Raw genomic sequence first — 19,213 nt, 5'->3', positions numbered from 1 at the left:
TCCTAATGTTAAGCTTCTACATATACAACGATGCATTTGTATTGACAGAATACCTTAGAAAACAAGCCAGAAGCCAGGCACAGTGGTGCATGCCTGCAATTCCAGCACTCCGGGAGGCAGAGGCAGGTGGATCTTTGTGAGTTTGAGGCTAGCCTGGTCTACAATCAAGTCCAGGACAGCCATGGCTACACAGAGAAACTCTGTTTTAAAAAACCAAAAAGAAGAACCCCCCTCCAAAACAAAAACCAAAACTAACCAAACAAACAAAAACAAAAACAAGCCAGAAATGGTGGCTTACGCCTATAATTCCAACAACTCAGGAGACAGAGGCAGGTGGATCTCTGTGAGTTTGAGGCCAGCCTGGTCTACAGAGTAAGTCCAGGACAGCCAACGCTACACAGAGAAACCCCGTCTCAACAAACCAAAACAAAAAAGAGGAAATTTTCTTAGAGTAGACAGTGGTATGTCTGCACAACCTACTGAACGCACATGCAAAATTAGTCAGACACACACTTCAGACTGGTCAATGATAATTTACAACTCAATTTAAAAATACAGCTGAGAGCTGGAGAGTTGGCTCAGAGGTTCTGAGCACATGCTGCTCTAGTGGAAAACCCATGTTCAGCTCCTAGGACCCACATCAGTGGCCCACGACCACCTGTGAGTCCAGCTCTGAGGGATCTGATGGCTTCTTTGGGCCTCTGAGGGCACCTGCACTCTCATGCGCATACCCACACAGAGACACATAATTTTAAACAAATCTTTATAAAAGATATCTGTATTATCACTTTGGGAAGGATCACCTCTGTTAAAGGCAGACAAGTTCTGTCAACAGGGATACATGGCTAAGAGGCCAGTCCTGTTCCTAACGGATAGAAAGTGGAGTAATGAAGTAGGAACCGCTTGCTGCAGACAGTATAAAGTTAACTTGGAAGTATAAAGAGGCACACATTGTAGAATCTGTACATCTGGAGGTGACAGGTGTGTGGGTGTGTGAGGAAGTTCCTCAACCATTTCTCTACTTTATTTTTTTAAGATAGAGTCTCTACCTCAATCTGGTGTTCACGTTTCAGTGAGGCTGGCTACTCAGTAAGCCCTTGGGTGCTGCCATCAGCCTCACCGAGCCCTTGGGTGCTGCCATCGGCCTCACTGAGTCAGGGTTAACAGTTCATTCTGCCACACGCACCTCTGACCTGAACGCAGGTCCTTGTGCTCACACCCTTCCCTTCCCCATGTCCCAGGCTTTACCCCTGAACCACCTTCGCAGCCCCAACACTATGCTGTTGCACGTGACATTTTGCTCTTTAAAACTCTGCTGTGGGGCTGCACAGATGTGAGTGTTTAAGAACACTTGCTGCACCAACAGAAGACCTACATTCAGTTCCCAGCGCCCACATGGTGGCTCACAACCACCTTAACTCCAGTTCCAGGGGATCCGATGCCCTCTTCTGACCTTCTCAGGCACCAGGCACCAGGCACACATATAACACATACAGACAAAATAATTTTTCCAAACCCTGCCTTATTTGTAGGTAGAGAAGGCATATTTAATGTCTCATATTCTAACAAGCACTGTAGCACTGGTCAACAGACACTATCAGATCGAAATGAGTGATACAAAGCCTATAGTCAGTAATATGTAGAAGTTTCCCAAAATAATTGTCTTATAAAGTCTCTATGAGGTAACTGCAAGCCATTATAGAAACTAAGGAGCAATTCGACTATGCCCACACAGGCAGAGATAGACGCTTCACCATGGATGCCACAAGCCAGCACTGCAGGAATATGCCACGGGAAGTGCCATCCAGTTCTCACACCAAGTTAGCGCCCACAAACATACCTGCTTTCTACCCTCAGCCCAACCCCTGCCTATCCCAAGTCAGCACCCCCTCTGCCCCTGCTGCACCTGGGAAGCGGGGTGCACGTCATCTGGAAATATGGTATTTTTAAAACGCTGTATCACATGACCAGGACTTGAAGATGAAATGAAGGCCCAAAACTCTGGCCACAAACGAGGCGGTTCGGTTTACCTCGAAGCATTAGTACATACAGAAGACTGCACTTAGTAGGACTCATCTCTAGTTCTAAGCCACAGACAAAAAGGCACACTCACGGAGGGGCATCTGCGATGCACAATAGCACTAAAGAGAAATCAACTGCCAGCTTACTTGGAACCCCAAAGGTTGTGTGTTGACTTTGCATGCCTGACGAGGCACTCATAACCTGCAACTGCTCCTGAATGTTAGTTAAAGAGTATGACAGGTTATGAACAGTTAAGAAGAGAAAAACACAGAAAGAAATCAGATAACGAAGAAGAAATATGATATTATAAACCTACCGAAAATCAATGTCCAATAGAAGGCTTTTCATGTTGGACATCTCACCTGGAGCTGTCAGCCTGATCTGCTCGTGTAGCCTGAAGCCAGGAATGAAAGCAAATTTAATAAGAAACTACAAATGCCACAGACAATCAGCAAACAAAACGTGCTGCTACTCTTCTCTCATCTCGGATAGTTCAATGAACATGGCAGAGAATCTGGCATGCTTTAGTTTTGCAGATATTTTTTCCAAAGGGCAGAACCTAACAGAGAAATTAACATAAAAAATTTTTTAATCTCAGCCGGGCGTGGTGGTGGACGCCTTTAATCCCAGCACTGCCCAGACAGAGGCGGGCAGATCTCTGAGTTCGAGGCCAGCCTGGTTTACAAAGCAAGTCCAGGACAGGAAACCCTGTCTCGGAAAAAAAAAATTCAATCTCCAATCAGAAAGCATCCACTACACATCAAAGGTTCCCTCAGACGGGTTAGGGACTGTAAACTCTTTGAGGGGTCACACTTTCCACTTCTTCTTACCTCTAGTGCTCGACACTCACTCTGCACACAGCACACAACTACTTCATGGAAAAGTTCGTTTGCATAAGCTGATGCTTTTGACAGTGGACTGTACCTCGGTGTTCCAACGCACAGCACTCTTCTGAACCCGAGGGTAGCAAGGAGGCCTGCCAGAAACTGGCAGCTCCTATCAGCAAACAAGTACTGGGCGTGCGTCTTCTTGTTTTCCAGTGGGTAGAGCAGCTGACTGGGCCTGCGGAGCTGGGTGATGGAGATGTCAGCCAACAGCTGATGCTCGCCGTGCTCCCTCCAATCCTCAGGTAACAGCAACTGCTGGCAACTCTGACAGAACTTTCTTTGGGTCAAGGGCAACTGAATGAAACTTAGGTACCTTCAAGATACAATGAAAGACAAGGGAGTGTGTTTTAACTTTGCTGGGTTTTTTATTTTTCTTTTTTCTCCCCCATTTTTTTTAAAGACAATGTACTTTTGCTATTTTTAGTATCCACAAAGCAGTCTTACTTCCCAAAGAGTATTGCATAAAGAAGCGAAAATGAGAAAAAGGGATCTGTGGCATGTTGGCAAGAATTTATGTCAGGCTGCATACCTACAAAGTGGAAAAGAGTCAGCAATTTCATAGGAACTGAGATGCTCCAATTTAGTCACTGAATGAAGATCAATATCCATTTAAAATGTGAATATAATATATTACTCAAACAATTTAGTAGTAATGGCACCTACTAGCACATTTAAATTTATTGACAATCCATGTGCTCTAACTTTGACATGTTAAGCAGTCTGGCTCAGTTGGCAGTCACTTTAAAGTGAGAAATCAAGATCATTCTTCAAGTTCTTATGACATATTTAGCAAGAAAAATTACCTTCTATGAGGAGAGACGCTCCTACAGAGCTCTCTGCTCTTAGCAGCACTGACACAGGCTGTCAGCAATGCCTCCCCAAGCCAGCAGCGCAGTACCAGAAGCCTTTAAAAAGACTATTTCAAGCCAGGCGTGGCAGCACATGTGTCTGCAAGCCCAGCACACATAAACTGAAACAGGAGGATCACGTCCAGGCCCACCTGAGCTACACAGAAAAAGTCTCAGAAGCACAAACAGGGGTATATTGGATACTCCATTTGTTTGCTTTCAAATCTGATTTCAGAGCTGTCCTGGTCTCGCTTTGTAGTCCAGGCTGGCCTCACACTCAGAGATCTGCTTGCCTCTGCCTCCCAAGTGCTGGGATTAAAGGTGTGCGCCACAATGCCTGACTTCAATTTTTCTTTTTGCATTTTATTAAAGATTATTGGAGAAAGAAAATAGTCATTATGTTTTAAAGCAGCAATTCTCAACCTATGGGGTTGTGAACCCTTGGGGGGGTCACATGACTCTTCCACAGGGTTCACCTAAGAACATCAGAAAACACAGATATTTGCATTATGATTCATAACAGTGGCAAAATTGTGGTTATGAAGTAGCAACAAAAATAATTTTATGGTTGGGGATCACGACAACATGAGGAACTATATATATTAAAGGGTCAAAGCATTAGCGAGATTGAGAGCCACTAGCTTAAAGGCTGATAACTTTTATATATATGGCACCAGTTACAAAATCAGAGTAAGGAACAAAAGGAAAAGAAATGAGCCCATTGAGGACAGACAGGAGCGGAGGTGTGTAAATGCAAGCACGGCACATGGCGCTGCCCTACAGGACTCCCGCGGTCTGGCAAGTCAACAGCTCAGCTAACGTCAGGAGCCGCACAGTGGATGCTGTAAAGAGGCGTCCAGAGAGCATTAGAACGTTCGCTAAGTAATTTCACTTCAAAGGCCCCAAGGCGGTGACAAACACGCTAAACCATCACAGCAAGAAATCAGCGAGCTGCCTGGCTGCACCTGAAACGTCTCTGGCCCCATGATGAGCGCCCCTCTGACAGCTTTATTCATGCCTACAGAGAAAAGAGGAGGAAATGAGGGAACTTCATAATGAAACACAGTAAAGTCAGCAAGGAAGGGCCCCAGGCACAGATGGCCAGTGGGAAGACCCCAGTGCCTTCAGCAGCACTGACGGCCAATCACCACGGCTGCCTCTCCTTACTGAGTGCTAAGAATGCCTGGTTCCCACATCACATCCACGATGGACTCACTGAGTCCAGACTAACCATCTGACCCTCAAAAAACCTGACAAAACATACAAACTACGTCTTCAGATACCACCCAACTGCACACTCCAAACAGTGACCGGAGAAAGCAGAGAGAGTGGGCAGCTGGCCGCACACCTCCTGGAAGGAGCAAGTGTATCATGAATGAAACATCCACACAGACCCCAGAAGAGATGTGTACCAAAACCAGAGCAGGAAAGCATCGCATATACAAACCCCGGGGAGGGGGCAGCACTCTGAGAGGGCCTATCTCAGGAGTGTGAGGGCTGGAAAGATGGCTCAACAGGTACCAGTGCATGTTCTGCAAGCAAGGTGGCAGTTCAAATCCCTAGCACCTATGTGAAAAGCTGAACACTATTCACTCTAGCACTGGTGGGGGGGGGGTAGAAGAGAGGGGCTCGGGGGAAGGGCAAGACAGGCAGAGCCCTTACAAAAACAAAAAGAAGGAATAAATTTCCACAGCCTTATAAAGTTTATCTAAGAAAACCTCAAGGCTGACATCTTACTGAGCAACGACTCAATGTCTTCACCCCAAGCTTGAAGCAAGCTAATCTCACCCTTCCTTTCTACTCAGAGTTTCTCAGCCAGGTGTGGCGGCACACAACTTTAATCCTAGCACTCAGGAGGCAGAGGCAGGTGGATCTCTGTGAGTTCAAGGCCAGCCTAGTCTATAAAGTAAGTCTGGGTCAGCCAAGGCTACACAGACAAACCCTGTCTCAAAAAAACAGAAAGAAAAAAAAAGTTTCTTGTCAAGCTAATTAGACAAAATAATGGGCATAGATGAGGCAGGGAACATTAAAATGTCTTTAACCTCTGTCAATATAGTCATATCCATATAAGGTTCTAAGAAAATCTTCAGAAAGGCTGCTAAAAGCAAGCTTAGCAGGGTTGCGAAGCAAAAGCTCATGTAGAAAGTCAATTGTGCCGTTACAGACTACAAGGCTGTGAGGTTGGTCTCCAGGGCAGCCAAGGAGGAGAAGAATTAAAAACAGATCTTGATTTTTTTCCCCATATGGGCTGCAACAAGGCAGCCCACTGTGGATTCCATAGCGTTGTTTATAGAACTACAAGTCTCACATGCGTCTGTCACCCTTCCTAAGCATTAGGCAATGGTCATCGCTAAAATCACCAGATGAAAGGCTGGTAGGAGATGTTACATAGGTTAGCTAATATCAATCTAAATACCATAAAAAGGGAATAACTAACCAATATCTACGTTATGGTATACAAAAGGAAGTGAAAGTAGGAAGGCGTGGAGGTTTGAATGGGTATGGCCCCCCATAGATCCATGGCTTAGAATGCTTGGCTATAGGGAGTGGCACTAACCGGAGATGTGGCCTTGTAAGACATGTGTCACTGTGGGGGCAGGGTCTTTGATGCCCAGTGTGGTACACAGTCGCCTTCTGCTGCCTGTGGATCAAGATACAGAGAACTCTCCCAGCACTACAGAGTGACTCCAGGACAACCAGGGCTATACAGGGAGAACCCGTCTCAAAAAACAAACAAGCAAAAGACACAGAGAGCTCTCAGCTCCTTCTCCAGCACCATGTCTGTTGGACACTGCCATGCTTCCCTCCATGATGATAATGGCTTTAAGCCAGCCCCAGTTAAATGGTTGCCTTTATAAGAGTTCCCTTGGGCAAGGTTGTCTATTCACACCAATAAAATCCAAATTAAGACAGAAGGTTAAATCTAAAAGTGCAGTGGGGGAGGGCAGTTCTTTTCGAAGCCCCGGGACTATCTGCTTCCATTGCCTCAGACACCTCTTTCAAATTGAGATGTAATTCACTGGCTGCAGTGTACACGTCACTGGTGCATAGGGTGGTCACAAGGGTGCAGCACGTTGCCACAGCTTAATCCCAAATCATTTTTTATTACCATAAAAAGAAACCTCGCCCTACTGACAGTTGCTCCCACTTTCCCAACTCCCAGATTTGGCTACCACTAATCTGCCTCTAGAATTCAGGAATTTGCCTACTCTAGACATGTAAAATATATGGAATCACAGAGTAGCCACACACAGATTCTTTTTTTTTTTTTTTAATTTTTCATTTGTTCACTTTACATCCTAATTGTAGTGCTCTCCCTCATCACCTCCCAATCCTGCCCTCCCTCTCTCCCCTAGTCCTTCCCTAACATCTGACCTCAGCCTACCAAGTCTCATCTGTACTACCTGTAACCTCTTCCTCTGTGGCCTGGTAAGGCTGCCCCACCATGGGGAAGATTGCACCCTCCCAAGTAGTCCACACCAGTGAGGAATGAGGTAGAATTTGCACCGTGACTATAAAAACCACTGGTTTGTGCCAAACTGCAATCTGAACATCAGCTGTGTGTGTACGAGCTGCTTCGACCGGCATGCATTGCAGAGGAAGAACTGCAGAACTGCCGGCTTTCCAGCCCTGGAGTATCTTGGCCTCATTAATGTAGGGCTGGGGGCTTGTTCTCCAATCACTCTATCAAAGAAAGTGCATCACTTTGGGTCAAAGCAAAGTCCAGACCGTAATTTCATCGCTTCCGAGAAGCACATATGTTCACATTTGATTTTCAGCACACACGCTGTGGAGATTGGATGGAAAACTGCTGCCGGCAGAGGTGGGGCTCAACTGCATGCTCATATGAAAGCGTGGTCCCGGTTCCCAATGCCATCTCTTATTAAAGTCAGCACTACACCTATCTAGAGTCCCTACGAAGAGCTGTCTGCCATCAAGCCACAGCTCAGCATGGAAGCACACGGTGGGCCCCTTTGGTACTGGAGATGAACACACTTGTTGGCCACAAGGAACAACAGGCTTTATAAGACCCAAGAAAACAAGGAAGAAACCTGAGACAGCCATGATATCAACTTGATGGCACCAGCAATCAAGGCAACAAGCCACCAGGCAGAGCTGAGGAGGTTACCTTGATTAGGTTAACTTAGATGGGCAACATCTTTCCCACGGCTGGTGTCCTGTGTGGCACACAAAGGAGGCTCCTGAGCACCAGCATTCGGCACTGTTTCCTAACTACAGACGACCGTGATCAGCTGCCTGAAGCCCTTGCTTCCACAACATCCTTGGCAAGATAGGCCACGCCCTCAAGCTGTGGGCTAAATGAAGATCTTTCTCCTTTAGGTTGCTTTTGTCTGTGTATTTTACCACAGCAACCGGAAGAGTAAAACGTCCACACGCAATGCAATCTATTCTGATACTCAAGTGGTCAACCTGACTAACAAACACAAAGGAACAGCCAGCCGAAGGCAGAAGCTGTGGACTCTCTAGGACGGTAAATGTGGTGGTTTGAACGAGATGCCCTCCATAAGTATCTGAATACTTGGTAGCCACTTGGCAGCTGCTTGGGGAGGAGTAGGTGTGGCCTTGCTGGAGGAAGTGTGCCACTGGGGGCCAGCTTTGAGATTACAAAGGTCTCATGCCAGTTCCAGTTGGCATCCGCTACTTCCTGCTTGTGGTTTAAGAGGTGAACTTTTGGCTGTTCCTGCCACCATTTCTTTGGTCCAGTATCACGGACTCTGAGTCTCTAGAACGTAAGCTCAGTTAAATGTTTTCTATTATAAAGTCACCTTGGTAGTGGTGTTTTATCCCAACAAGAGAAAAGCAGCGATACAGAGAGCAACAGCGAGCAACAGCGGGCAGGAGAGTGACTGCTATCAAAATGAGGGAGGAAGGCTACCGTGTGAGCCGGATGACCACCTTCAAGGCCCTCCGCGCCCCTGTCAGAGGGCTCCATCGCCAGCTCCTTACACCGTACGGTGGAAGATAACCTGAGATCTTAGGTTCAGTCCGTACCTCACGGTCACAGCCGCAGCATTCACCTATACTGCCTTAAATGTAGCATCCACACAGGCCTTTCCAGCTGAGAGAAGAAGGGACAGGAGACGGCAGCGCTCAGGATTACTCAGCTCCTGCCTCCTGTTTACTGCACGTGCCCTGAGGGAGAGGAAATTTCATTCTGCCGCATGGCTCAGCGTGATTCACAAATTGCAGGCTAGCATTTTGAAATGTCATTTTTATTGATCTCCATTTGATGTTCCATTTGCCTTTCCTGGAGTACACAAATTATGTTTATGGCATTTGTCTAACAGCAGACCCTGAAAATCTAAGTTTAAATGAGTTCTGGGGGAAAAAACATAACCAAATGAAATATCAACCAAACAAAATTATCTGGATGCACATAAATTAACACTGATCTCTACATTCAAATTTATCTTCCCCTCAGCCTTCATAGGTCACAATAAGGATGGAAGCACAGCATATAATAGAATATTAACACATTTTAAAGCATAACAGGCAGCAAAAACTATGAGGAAAAGCAAATCTCAGGCACAAAATGTAAATCTGTCAGCTGAGCATCTATGAAATATAACACAATTCAAAGACTGTGTTAGAAAAAAATGCTTATCAATCCCGTTCCATAAACCAGAAATCTGTGCAACATTCCCAGGCCCATAACTGGGTAACAAAGATCTATTAATCTTATCGCCATCAGTCTGTCCTAACAATTTCAAAGCAACATGAGCCAGCTGGCAATCATGGCTCATGCTATAAGCCTAGCTCTTGGGAGGTTGAGGCAGGAAGAATGCAAGTTCAAGGCTAGCCTGGGCTACATACCAAGACCTTCTCTTAAAGCGAAACAAGGCAAAAACAAAACAAAACCGAACAAAAAAACCAAAAAAAAACCCCAAACAGTAGAAAGCTCTTCCTACTTAAAATGAGACCATGTTTGCTTTCTATACTACATATCAAGTTTAAATACAATTTATACTTGCAATAGAGTTCTTTAACAATATAATTTATAGATGAGTTGACAGAATTAAATTACTCAAATTGAAAAACTATTACATGCTGGGTGCGGTGGCACAAGCCTGTAATCCCAGTACTCTGGGAAACAGATATCTCTGTGAGTTCAAGGTCAGCCTGGTCTACAAAGTGAGTCCAGGATGGCCAAGGCTACACAGAGAAACTTTGTCTCAAAAAACCAAAAAAGAAACCAATTACAATCTCAAGAATATATCATCTTTAGGTTCATTCACACACAAGAATGAACTCCTAATCTCAACACAAAGGCACTTAGGGAACAGCCAGCCCCTAAGCACTGACTTTTAAAACACCAAGATCTCAACATGCTTTATGCTGGGGTCAATTTTAGAAGAATGACCTACCTAGACTTTTACTCCACATAGCATATAACAAAATGTAGGCGCACTGACTAGGAAGCAATGCAGTGAAATCAGTTCAGCCTCTACGAATGTCCCAAAGCCTGTTAGACTCTTAAGTTGCACGGAACAGCGAAACCTCAAGTCAGTAGGAAAGGCCTCAAGTTCCTGAGCACCTAAGTCTTATCAATGAATTCAGCTGAAGCTTAACACACTCTTTATGCTGTACATCTTGACACCTATTCATGTTTAAGCACACACACACGCCGGCTCCAATGCTAGCGTTTGTGTGCTCTTTGAACTCTCAACAAAATCCTGCTGTGTGAACAAATGATTGGAGGGATGCATGTTTCTGGCAATAAAACCTAAGGTTATGGGTCATACATGGTTTATGATATTAAAGATAATTTTATCAAAACATACTCTCAAGAGATCAGCATAAGATAGATAAAGTTACTGTTCCCCCCAAAAATTAGCCTTTTGAAAATTCAGTATCTCAAATTTTAGCCAGTTTTATATATTAATTATGCATTCAAAAATTATTTAACAGCTGGGTGTGGTGGTGCACGCCTTTAATCTCAGCACTCAGGAGGCAGAGGCAGGTGGATCTTTGTGAGTTTGAGACCAGCTTGGTCTAAAAGTGAGCCCAGGACAGCCAAGGCTACACACAGAGACCCTGTCTCGAAAACTGAAGGAAAAAAAATTATTTAACAGGGGCTGGGAGATGGCTTGAGGTTAAGGACATGTATTGCTGTTACGGAGGACCAGGCTTTGGCTCCCAGTACTCAAACAATGGCTCACAATCATCCGTAATCCCAGTTCCAAGAGATCTAATACTGTCCTCTGGCCCGCCTGGGCATTAGGGACCCACATGGTGAATATACATACATTCAGGCAAAATACACACATAAAAGAAAATAAACCTAAAAACAGATTTTAAAAATTTCTCTTATCAGCTGAGTGTGGTGGCACACTCTTTAATCCCAGCACTTGGGAGGCAGAGGCAGGTGGATCTCTGTAAGTTCAAGTCTAGCCTGGTCTACAAAGTAAGTTCCAGGACAGCCAGGGCTATGACACAGAGAAGCCCTGTCTTGAAAAACCTAAATAAATAAATAAATAAATAAATATTCTTTATCAAGTCTGGAATCATATTTAAATGGTGGGTGCTTGCCTTGAATAGATAAGGCATGTGTAGAAAATTACTCCCACACTTTGGCAGTATGGGGACAAGAACAGTACTCCACTCCCAGACTAGAAGTTTATTATGCAGAGAAAAGGATCACCTAGATACTCTTATAGTCACATATCCTTATGTGACATGAAAACACATTTATCAGATAAAAATTGTGACAGAGGCAGAGTGCAAAACCAAGTACATAGTCTGACTACAACTCCACAAAACAAGCAACTTTTTGTTAAGGTTTATTATGTATACAATGGTCTCCTGCATGTACACCTGCAGGCCAGAAGAGGGCGCCAGATCTCATTATAGATGGTTGGGAGTCACCATGCAGTTGCTGGGAATTGAACTCAGGATCTTTGGAAGAGCAGGCAGTGTTCTTAACCTCTGAGCCATCTCTCCAGCCCCAAAACAAGCAAATTTTAAAGTCAGTTCCAACAAGGCCTCCCCAAATGGCTGTGCTGGTGACAATGTCCTAAACAGAAGAACTTTGGGTAAGCAGAAGGCTTGTTCCTCGGTAAACAGGGCTAAAGGTGGGTTTCTGCTTACTAGGAGCCTCCCTTAAACCACCCCCTTCATCTGCCCCCAAGGTCAGCTCCCTTGGGCAAAGGCATCCAGTCCTGGTCAGTCAGCCCCAAGACCCCACCTGCCCACTATCATACAATTTTCTTGCTTTTCTGCCATTTTGCTCTTCTCTCTTGCCCCAGCCCCACAGACAGCCTTGGCAGTTTGATCCCCGATAAACCTTTCTTTCTACTCATGGAGCGGTCCAGTTCAGTGGACTCGCTGTGCCCTCACTTACATTTTGCAGAGGAAAAGAAGCCAGCAGCAAATCCTACATGACTGCAAAGGAGACGGGCTGTAGTGCAGAAAGCACGGGGCATGGTTTTCTATTTCCCAAACTGTCAATACTCAGTTTCCTAGCTATGATAACCATATCCTAAAATAGCTTTATCCTTGCCTATATACAGTATATCAGTGTAGATCTCTAATTATCTGCTTTCATGGCCAAAATGATACTTTGAATCAGAGAGGCAGAAAGCATGCAGTCGCTGGAGCAGGATGAACTGCAAGGTACTTCACTGCTCCAGGCCGTCATTTCCCAGCTAAGCTGGCCACCCTGCAGGGCTGTCATCCCAGCTGAGACACCGTGCACAGCGCAGTCCCCCAGGAGTGCTCGCTCACACTCACTCCCTTCTCAACAGTTCTCGTTGTCGATTGCATGCATTTCTATACAGGTTAAGTACAGCATTTCTCTGGTTGAGTACAGAAGTGAAGGGACCAACCAGTTCTATTTAGAAAAGCACCTGCTGTCATAAGCCTTCAAGTCTAAGAAAGTTCAGGCAAGACATTTTATTTACTTATTCACTTACTGTAGTTTGGCTTGGGTTTGTTTGCGTGAGGCAGGATCCCTCTCTGCTTAGCTCTGGCTGGCCTGAAACTCAGAGTACCACCTATCTAGACTCCCAGAGCTGAGATTGAAGGGGTTCACAGCCACCCTCAGCCTCGGGCAAGACATTTTAAACAGGCCCCAGCACTCCTTTTCACTTGGCCAGAACAAGGTCACACAGCACTGAACGCTGAAGCCCGGGCAGCAGAAGGAGGCACCATAAATGAGAACCTGTCTGTCATCAGCAGGCTGTCAACCTGACTGGGCTTCTTAGGCAGCTTCCCCCGGCACCTGGCGCGCCCCGCCTAAGAGTCAGGGCAGGAACGAACCTGTGTCACTGGCTTCCCACGGAACCGAATCGATGAATTCTAATGCACCCAGTGACACTTCAATAATGCGGGTCTTTAGGATGGTCACAGCCTTAAAACGATTTCACCTATAATCCTGCACCTGAGAGGCACAAGCACAAGGATTGTGAGAGCAAATCCAGCGAGAGCTATATAGTTCAATCCTACCTTAAAAAAATGAACAAACAAACAAACAAACAGGGGGATGGAAGGAAAGATGACTCATCCATGAAGAACAAACACTGCTCTTCCCATGGACCTGGGCCCAGTTCTCAGCATGAACGTGATGGCTGACAATCATTTCTAATTCCAGTTCCAAAGAACCCAATGCCCTTTGCTGGCTTCCACAGGCACCAGGCATGAATATGGCGCACAAACACACAGGAAGGCAAAACAGTCATAAAATGAAATCAAATAAATGAATCTCCATCTTTTGTTTTTAAGCCCAGGGCTAAACATAGCTTTGTAATACAGCTATGGAGGGGCTCAAGGTCTCAAGGACAACAGGGCACTCAAGTTCATTAAGAAGAACAAGAGGGGCTGAGAAAGGTGGCGCATGCCTTTAATCCCAGCAGGGGCAGGCGGGTCACTGTGAGTTAGAGGCCAGCCTGGTCTATAAAGTGAGTTCAGGACAGCCAGGGCTACACAGAGAAACCCTGTCTCAAAACAAAACAAAACAAAACAAAACAAAACAAAACAAAACAAAAAAAGAAAAGAAAAAGAACATAGAGAACCTCTATCCATTGCTGACAGGAATATTACAATGTTTTCATCCACTGTGTAAGTTTGGCAGTTCCTCAAAAACAAAACAGTTTAGCCACCATATGGCCAAGCAAAGCCCCATGTCTACCAGACAGAGGTGAAAACTCATGTTTAAACAGGTAGTTGTGTGCCTGTGTTCGCTGCAGCATTATTCACAACAGTCAAAAGGTACAAGCAAACCCTGTGGCCATCAAAGATGGATGGATTTTTAGAATATGTTTCACACATACAATGAAATATTAGTCAAAAAAGAAAGAAGGCTATTGTCATATGCTGTAATATGAATGCGCTTTGGAAACATGATCAATGTAAAAAATCACACATATCAAGAATAAATAATATATGAGTCCACTCACACACGCCCAGAATAATCAAATTCATAGCAACAAAAAGCAGGTTCAGAGGCCACACCCAGGTTAGGGGGAAGTGGACTGAGAGCATATTATTACTTCATGATGGAAGAATTTCTATCTGACGAGAGAAGAATGTTTAGGAAAGAGAAGTAATAGTTATACACATTGCAACTGTAATCAAAGCCAGTAAATTATACACTGACAAATTAAAATGATTAAAATGAAAGGCCTTGTATTAAAATAAATATCATCTGGGCCAAATAAATATGAGCCGGGCCACCGTGGTGCACGCCTTTAATCCCAGCACTCAGGAGGCAGAGGCAGGTGGACGGATGTGAGTTCGAGGCCAGCCTGATCTACAAAGGGAGTCCAGGACAGTCAAGGCTACCCAGAGAAAGCCTGTCTCAAAAAAACAAAAACAAAAACAAATCTTTAAAAATTAAAAACAATAAATAGGAAAGTAAGCTTAAAGGAACAGAAAGGAGGAAAAAAAAAAAAAAAAGCAAATTACTGCCAAAATAATAAAGAAAAGGAAGCCATCACACCAGTACCTTTCTATGCACTGTGTTCGGGAGAGAGGAGGCTGGCATCTTTGGTTATGAAATTCTCGGGCAGCAAGTCTAGCTTCTGACAACTGGAAGACAGGACAAATACATGCACTTATTTGTTTACCATCAGGAGAGCAGAACACACCACTAACACCACCCCAGTATGGGACTTCCCAGTCTCCAGAATCCTTGAGAAATCAATGATCGTTGCTATTCTTGTTACAAAGTAGAAGCTGCACCGGGCGTGGTGGCGCACGCCTTTAATCCCAGCATACGGGAGGCAGAGGCAGGTGGATCGCTGTGAGTTCAAGGCCAGCCTGGTCTACAAAGGGAGTCCAGGACAGCCAAGGCTACACAGAGAAATCCTGTCTCGAAAAACCAAAAAACCAAAACAAACAAACAAAAAAACCCCCCAAAAACTCTAATCTCCATAATTAAAAATATCCAAAGCATGGAATTTTCTTCCCTCTTATGGTATTTATCTTGAGACTAGAGAGACGGCTCAGCAGCTGAGATCAAATACTACCCTGAAACCCAATTTTCCTGGAAACACATATATCAGGAGGCTCGCAATCTCAAGACCTCTCTGACATCACAAGCACTTGCACTTACACATACTCATAAGCTGGTACAAACAATTAAAAATAAATCTTAAAGCCAGGCAACGGAGGAGGTGGTGGTGCACACCTTTAATCCCAGCACTTGGGAGGCAGAGGCAGGGAGATCTCTAGATTTTAGGGCCAGCCTGGTCTACAGAGTGAGTTCCAGGACAGGCAAAGCTATAGAGAGAAACCTTGTTTTGGAAAAACCAATCAATCAATAAATCTTAAAGCTGGGCAGCACTGAGGCACGCCTTTAATCCCAGCATTCAGAAGTCAGACAAAGCTCTGTTTGAGGCAAGCCTGATCTAAAAAGCAAGTTCTAGGACAACCAGGGCTACACAGAGAAAACCTCTTGAAAAACAGAACGAAGAAAGGATGAGTCTTTTAAAAAACAGCAATGCATTAAAATACATTTTAAAAGATAACATTTTATATATTTAAACCGTATGTTTATTGTTGCATTGTCAGTAGAACTGAGCAAAATGTTACCGTACCTTTTCATCTGCCCATTGAAAAAAATTACAGTCTTTTCTGTCTCTACAGGCTGAACAGGCATAAAACTTCCGTGTTTTTTCCTTCCCTTGGCTCACTTTCACAAAGAGAAGAGTGGGCCCTAGTTCCAGAAGAAGAAAAAAAAAAAGTGTTAAGCAGTAGTCAACACTAGGTTATTTTGCTTTCTCTGTCTTAAATAAAACTTATTTAGGCATTTTGCGTAATTTATAACTCAATGCATTATTCTCTTTGATAAACTTTACTTTCTTCCGTTGCAACATTGATACACTAGAACATTAGAAATATTTTTTCTTTTAGATATATTTTATTAATTTATTCTTATTACATCTCAAATGGTTATCTCCTCCCTTGTATCCTCCCATTCCTCCTTCCCTCCCATTTTCCCCTTACTCCCCTCCCCTATGACTGTGACTGAGGGGGACCTCCTCCCCTTGTATATGCTCATAGGGTATCAAGTCTCTTCTTGGTAGAAGTAACTTTTAAAAGTGCTCTCTCTAGAAAGAAAATGCCTGCTGTCTACATTATGAAAGTCACCTGCTTGAGTCCATAATGAAAGTAAGCTTAAAGGAACCTACTTGGGTAAAACAAAGGGAAAAGCCCAGAGAATTGCTTTGGGGGTTGACTTTTTGGTTAAAACCTGGACTTTGCGTTGAAGAATACCTCTTTCTCCAAGAGGGAAATGTAATCAGACTTATAGAATTTTGTTGTTATTGCTCATTCTAACGTAAAAACAAACTAACACACACACACAAAAGCAGCAAATCAACAAATTCTCTCTCTCTCTCTCTCTCTCTCTCTCTCACACACACACACACACACACACACACACACACACACACACACACACACACACACACACACACACAAACATACACACAAAAGCAGCAAATCAACAAATTCCCCTAAGACCTTGTTAACAGGAATCCTCCACTTCCTACCCTATCACCCAAAGCAGAGATGTTAACAGATCTGGAGGCAAAGCTCCAACAGTCAGGATTTCTTTAGGGGTTTCTTTTTCTTTCTTTTTTAATGGCCGTAGACATCTAGAGGCTTCTTGAATGCAGTGAAAAGCACTTTCTGAAAACGGGTGGTATTCAAGCATCACACAAGGTGAAGAACAGGGCCAGAGAAAAGCTTTCTCTTTCAGAGACAAATCTTAAAAGCCCCGAGCATCCAGCCCAAGCCTTGCCATCGTCCCCAGCCGGCCAGGCTAGGCGCAGACGCCCACCCACCGTGTGGGCATAGCGGGGCGGGAGCCGCAGGGTCCGAGGGCAGCGCCACCTCCATCCCGGACGCCCTGCGCCCCGCGCCGCCTTCACTCTCCAGAGACTCCAAACAGTCCATGGGCGCCGCCATCTTTCCGCCAATGTCCCAATAGCCTCAGTCCCAACCAACGAGGCTAAGAGAGAGCGCCGCCGTGCCGTGCGGAGCCCACAGCGCCCCGCGTGTCCGGGAGGAGCCACGCCGTCAGACCCAGAGCGAAGAGACTGAGCGGGTCCCGAGAGGTGAGGCGGGAAGACCTGTGCCAAGAGCTCACCTATAACCAGAAGAGATGAATCTTTAGAACAAAGGTCTGATTCTTTTAGAGTTCCGAAAGAGCAACAAAGGGCTAAAACAATAGCTGAACTAGCTAACTGCTCAGCAGCTCTGCTGGGTTTACAAAGCCACAGTACTGACTAGACTCTTTTGTTTTGTTTTGTTTTGCTTTGCTTTGCTTTGCTTTTTGCTTTGCTTTGCTTTGCTTTGCATTGCTTTGCATTGCTTTGTTTTGTTTTGTCTTGTTTTGTTTTGTTTTGTTTTGTTTTGTTTTGTTTTGTTGTGGCATGTTCTCACGTACTCCAGGCTAGCCTCCAAATCCCCAGTAGCAGAGTGTGACCTTGAACTCTAGATCTTCTGCCTCCACCTACCAAAGGCTGGGATTACAAGCATGCATCACCATGCCTGGAGCTCATCTAACATTTACAGTTGTATATGATTAGTGGGTTCCCATTGTCATTTGTTCATCAGTAAAGAAGTGTCCCCGTTTGTTAGTGACAATTGTCTATGTAGAAAATACCAAAGAATGTACACTTTTTTATTTTTAAGCTTCTAGTTTAACTTGAGTTTGACAAAGTTGAAGGATATGGGACTAATATACAAAACAAAAATAAAAATTAAAAAAATCAGTCAAATTTCTGTATGCTAGCAGTGACCATCTAAACATAAAATTTAGAATACTGCTTAGAATTCCCAAATAAAAGAAACATGTATAAGTCTAACGTGCACAGGTCTCATGAGCACAGAACTAGAAAATGTTGCTGAAAAAAAAAATCAAGAAAGATCTAAATAAATGTGGAAGCATAGTCTGTTCATTATGTGGGAAACGAACCACAGTAAAGATGCCAGCTCCTTCCAGGTTTAGTGCAGACAGATTTAGTGCAAATTTCTAGTGAAAAACCTCAGCCAGATATACAAAGTATTATTCTGAATTTTATAGGAAAAGGCAAAGGAATGGCTAAAGTAGTTTTGAAAGACAGTAACAGAGTGGGAGAAAGCAGGCCATCCCATTCCAAGCATGGTGGTAGGCGTAAGGAAGACCCATCAATGCACACACCTATGGATGAAACTGCCAAACGTGTCATTGTAGCATCCCTCACACACACACACACACACACACACACACACACACACACACTGTTGATATGAATAAAGTAATGAGGATGCACTGCATAATTAGGAAGATAAAGCAGGCTTCAAAACTCACGCAGTTTTCTCTTTTCTGAGGAAAGACTTCAGTGAGAGGAAAAAAAACAAAACAAAACAAAACAAAAAAACAAAAAAAACCCATGCCTTAGGTTTAGGTACACAGTTACCGGCTCACAATAGGCAGGTGTTCTAGAAACTGTGGCACTAGGGAATTTTGTTACATAAACATTAGAACAGATTCACCCAACTAGGAAAGCTACAATGTCCTGAAGGTCCTAATCTTCTGGGAACACTGTTGTGTACATATCCCACTGGTGACTGGAATGTCGCTATGAGGTGTTAACTATGGTTAATAGACTATTTGCTGAGAGGGGTATGATGATCATCGGTAAGTTATGAGTGGTTTTTGGTTTTGGTTTGGTTTGTTTTTTTTGCCTAATAGTGTCTTTTGTTCATACTGGGAAATCCTGGACGCTGAGACACACTGAAAGCCTTGGGAAGATTCTGATGGAAACTGAAAGTAGACCTGAGCACTAGGATGGACTCTGGCCACATGTCCTGTGACTCAGAGCTTGTTCCTAATGCTAAGACCCAATGACTTCAGAAAGTCTTCCCACAGAGGCTCTGGACAAAGCAGTGAGCGCCTACAAGCACCAGGAAGTCCATCCCTTTGTCCTCAGAGAACACCAATCCCCA

At 44.3% G+C, this 19,213-nt stretch overlaps 1 protein-coding gene across 1 annotated transcript in view; it reads right to left on the bottom strand.

Moving 5' to 3' along the window:
* The window catches only part of Zcchc4 (zinc finger CCHC-type containing 4), a 41,397-nt gene extending 24,165 nt beyond the window's left edge, over positions 1-17,232 (bottom strand). The window contains exons 1-5 of the mRNA XM_051165258.1: positions 17,065-17,232; positions 15,814-15,932; positions 14,721-14,803; positions 2,947-3,222; positions 2,339-2,416 (exon numbers count right to left, since the gene is read on the bottom strand). Coding sequence (XP_051021215.1) covers positions 2,339-2,416; positions 2,947-3,222; positions 14,721-14,803; positions 15,814-15,932; positions 17,065-17,188 — 680 coding nt within the window. The 5' untranslated portion in view covers positions 17,189-17,232. The remainder of the gene's footprint in view (positions 1-2,338; positions 2,417-2,946; positions 3,223-14,720; positions 14,804-15,813; positions 15,933-17,064) is intronic.
* Positions 17,233-19,213: the final 1,981 nt, after the last annotated feature.

This window comes from Acomys russatus, chromosome 22 (assembly GCF_903995435.1).
Source record: "Acomys russatus chromosome 22, mAcoRus1.1, whole genome shotgun sequence".
Lineage (NCBI taxonomy): Eukaryota > Metazoa > Chordata > Mammalia > Rodentia > Muridae > Acomys > Acomys russatus.
The sequence above is the reverse complement of the archived record's forward strand: the minus strand, read 5'-3'. Positions and strand labels throughout refer to the sequence as shown.